Source organism: Cicer arietinum, chromosome 7, assembly GCF_000331145.2.
Source record: "Cicer arietinum cultivar CDC Frontier isolate Library 1 chromosome 7, Cicar.CDCFrontier_v2.0, whole genome shotgun sequence".
In the NCBI taxonomy this organism is placed as follows: Eukaryota; Viridiplantae; Streptophyta; class Magnoliopsida; order Fabales; family Fabaceae; genus Cicer; species Cicer arietinum.
Genome location: NC_021166.2, coordinates 10,964,005 through 10,967,604, shown reverse-complemented (window position 1 = coordinate 10,967,604; position 3,600 = coordinate 10,964,005). Strand labels below are relative to the sequence as shown.

Here is a 3,600-nt window from a genome sequence, read left to right as displayed (position 1 = left end):
TTGTTTTTGTTGTGGAAATAAAAATCTTGAACTTTTCTTAACAAAATTGTCAATTATTTTAATCTCATTAATAAAGAGTCAACTCATATCTCAAAAAGATTTTCAAATATCATCAAGAATAAGATTCTCAAACTTTTCTTAATGAAGTTAACTCTCAAATCACCAAAACTCTTTTTCCATAAAAACAGAAAATTATAAAAATAAAAAAGTTTTATATAGTCCAAATCAGAACCAGCCATACAAGAGTACTGTAGCAGCAGTTTAAGTCAAGTTAAATTTCAAACCTACTTTCCATTAAAAAATAAGGTAAGTTATCTATTGAATGAGGAGAAAGAAACAATAGTCAAATACAATTGGTAAGGTATGAACTGTCTTTAGGCTGTCACCTTTGAAGGCATTCACTCATTCAGATTCACTTTCATCCATCCATACAGTGTACACTCTAGAATTAATACACCTTATTATAATTATCACAAATATTAAAAAAAGTGTACACTCTAGAATAGACCCTTTTTCACACCATAGCTAAAAGTAGTGAATTCAGACCCATTCTCTCCCACTTCCCACTCTCCCTTTTCTCTCTCTACAAAGTGCTAATACTACCACACCCAGAAGACCAGTTTCTTCCTTAGTCATTATTTCTTGAAAAATACAGAAGAAAATTGATTTTGATAATGTAAGATAAAATAAAAATCAAATAAAAGGCTACAAATTTGGCTCTAAAAATTAAATCATTTTAGACACCCAAAAGTTCTACATTCAATGGCTTCATCTAAACCTCTCTTCCTCTTTCTCATCAACATTTCCTTCCTTCTCATCCTATCTTCAGCTGAAGATGCAACCTTTTCCTTCGACTTTGAGGTCTCTTACATCACTGCATCTCCTCTTGGAGTTCCTCAACAGGTTTTTTCTTCTTCTTTTCTTTCTAACATCTTTCTCTTGTTGTTTTTGAATGTGGGTGTGTTCATTTTTTTACTCACTCACTTTTAATTTACTAAAGCTTCAAGCTTTACTACTAGATCTACATCCAATTAGTAATGTTATAGTTGAACTTGTAAAGGGTTGTGTAAATGTAACTAATTTATGTAGAAAAATGTTAAGTTTTTTTCCGTTGGTAAATGAGTTTTATTGTTTTTGTAGGTTATTGCTATCAATGACAAGTTTCCAGGTCCTACTATCAATGTAACAACAAACAACAATGTTATTGTTAATGTCCGAAACAAATTGGATGAGAATCTCCTCATTCATTGGTATGTTTTTTTGTTTGTTGAGTTTCAAACTTTAAAAAAGTTGAAAACTTGTTTTTTTTTTTTTTTGTTACATGAGAATATGGTTTTGTTTATAAGAAGAGAATGGAAATTGAGCTAAGATTGTAGAATTTTTAATTGTTTTATTTTATTTTTTATTTTTAAATTTTGTTTTTAATTGATGATTAATATAGGTCTGGGATTCAGCAAAGGAGGAGTTCATGGCAAGATGGTGTTCTTGGAACAAATTGTCCTATTCCTCCAAAATGGAACTGGACTTACCAGTTTCAAGTGAAGGATCAGATTGGAAGCTTTTTCTACTTTCCTTCCCTTAATTTTCAAAGAGCAGCTGGTGGATTTGGCGGTTTCATCATCAACAACCGACCTGTCATTTCTCTTCCTTTTGATACTCCACAGGATGACATTGTTGTTTTTATTGGAGATTGGTACACGCGCAATCACACGGTTAGTTCGTGGTTCTTGAATTGAATTTATTTATGGAAAATTTATGTTTTTGTGTTAGATGTCAATTGAATTATCTATGTTAACTGATGGTTCTACTTTGGAATGTAGGCTTTGAGAAAGGCTCTAGATGATGGAAAAGATCTTGGCATGCCAGATGGTGTTCTCATCAATGGGAAAGGACCTTATAGATATAATGATACACTTGTTCCTGATGACATTGATTTTGAACAAATTGATGTCCAACCTGGTATGATATCTTCTTGGAAGAAACTTAACTTGAGCTCTCTGATTTTTAAGTTATTTTTATAAAATTTTTCGAAATACTGATATGGATGGTCTTTGACTTTGTCGGGTTTTATGATTAGTAATAAATGCAAGACAAGTTCCATGTGACAAAGTGATAAACTGTCTCCTGTATAACTTCTCTTTTGTTGGACTTCTTTAGGCATGGAAACATATAACTCACTAATTTATGCTGGTTATTTTGCTTTTAGTATATTATTATTATTGTTATTAAGATTAGGCCCTAGTGCATTATCATGTTAAATTGTGAGAAAAACAATTAACATAAAGAGATACTCCCTCTGTAACAAAGTATAAGCAAATCTGGCACCTCTGTGGTGTAACAAAATATAAGCAAAAGTTGACTATTTTCAACCTATTTAGTGATAGTAAATTAAAAATGCCTTTCATTTAATGTTCGCTTTTTTTGATTAAATGACCACGTATCTTATGCAATTAAATGACATGAAGGGTAATTTAGATAATGAAGTTTAACTTTTAAATGGGATTAACAATAATAAATGTGATCAACTAATTATCTTAACAACTGTTTAAATGTAAGTAGTTAATTTTGCTTATATTTTGTTATGGAGGGAGTGCAGAACCTATCAAAGTTGTCAGCTTGGCATTATGACATTTTTCATTCTTGATAATGATTTATTCACCTGTTAGATATTTTTAATGTGTCTTTTTACAATGTTTAACAGGAAAAACTTACCGACTTCGTGTACATAATGTTGGAGTATCGACAAGTCTGAATTTCAGGATTCAGAACCATAACTTACTTCTAGCAGAGACTGAGGGGTCATATACAGTGCAACAGAACTACACTAGCTTAGATATTCATGTTGGACAATCTTATTCTTTTCTTGTAACCATGGATCAGAATGCAAGTTCAGATTACTACATTGTAGCAAGTGCCAGGATGGTGAATGAATCGCGTTGGAAAAGAGTTACCGGTGTTGGTATCTTGCACTATACAAATTCCAAGGGGAAAGCAAGAGGTCCATTACCACCGGGTCCAGATGATCAATTTGACAAAACTTACTCAATGAACCAAGCAAGATCCATCAGGTCTCATTATGCTACAATTCTATAACATTATATTTCATTGAGTTTCATTTACTTGTGTTTCAATATAGTTGAAAAAAATTCACGACTCATTTTGCAATTCTGTGGTTAATTGTATAGATGGAATGTATCCGCAAGTGGTGCTCGTCCAAACCCACAAGGGTCTTTCAGATATGGTTCAATCAATGTGACAGAGATTTACGTATTAAAAAATAAGGCACCAGTGAAAATTGACGGCAAGCGGCGAGCAACACTTAGTGGAATCTCTTATAAAAATCCTGCCACTCCAATCAGGCTTGCTGACCAATTCAAATTAAAGGGAGTGTACAAGCTCGATTTTCCCTCGAATCCTCTAACCGGACCTCCTCGGGTAGAGGCGTCGGTTATCAATGGAAGTTATAGAGGATTTATGGAAATCATACTGCAGAACAATGACACCAAGATGCATACCTATCACTTGAATGGATATGCATTTTTTGTAGTAGGGTAATGACAAGTTCCTTCTCTATTTAAATTTAATTCCTTACACGATGTA

The 3,600-nt window shown here is 32.8% G+C and overlaps 1 protein-coding gene across 1 annotated transcript in view; it reads left to right on the top strand.

Annotated features, from left to right (window-relative positions):
- Positions 1-358: 358 nt before the first annotated feature.
- The window catches only part of LOC101490477 (monocopper oxidase-like protein SKU5), a 4,668-nt gene continuing 1,426 nt past the window's right edge, over positions 359-3,600 (top strand). Inside the window, exons 1-6 of the mRNA XM_004515681.4 lie at positions 359-903; positions 1,141-1,250; positions 1,442-1,712; positions 1,821-1,959; positions 2,702-3,068; positions 3,186-3,551. Of these exons, the coding sequence (XP_004515738.1) occupies positions 763-903; positions 1,141-1,250; positions 1,442-1,712; positions 1,821-1,959; positions 2,702-3,068; positions 3,186-3,551 (1,394 nt within the window). The 5' untranslated portion in view covers positions 359-762. The remainder of the gene's footprint in view (positions 904-1,140; positions 1,251-1,441; positions 1,713-1,820; positions 1,960-2,701; positions 3,069-3,185; positions 3,552-3,600) is intronic.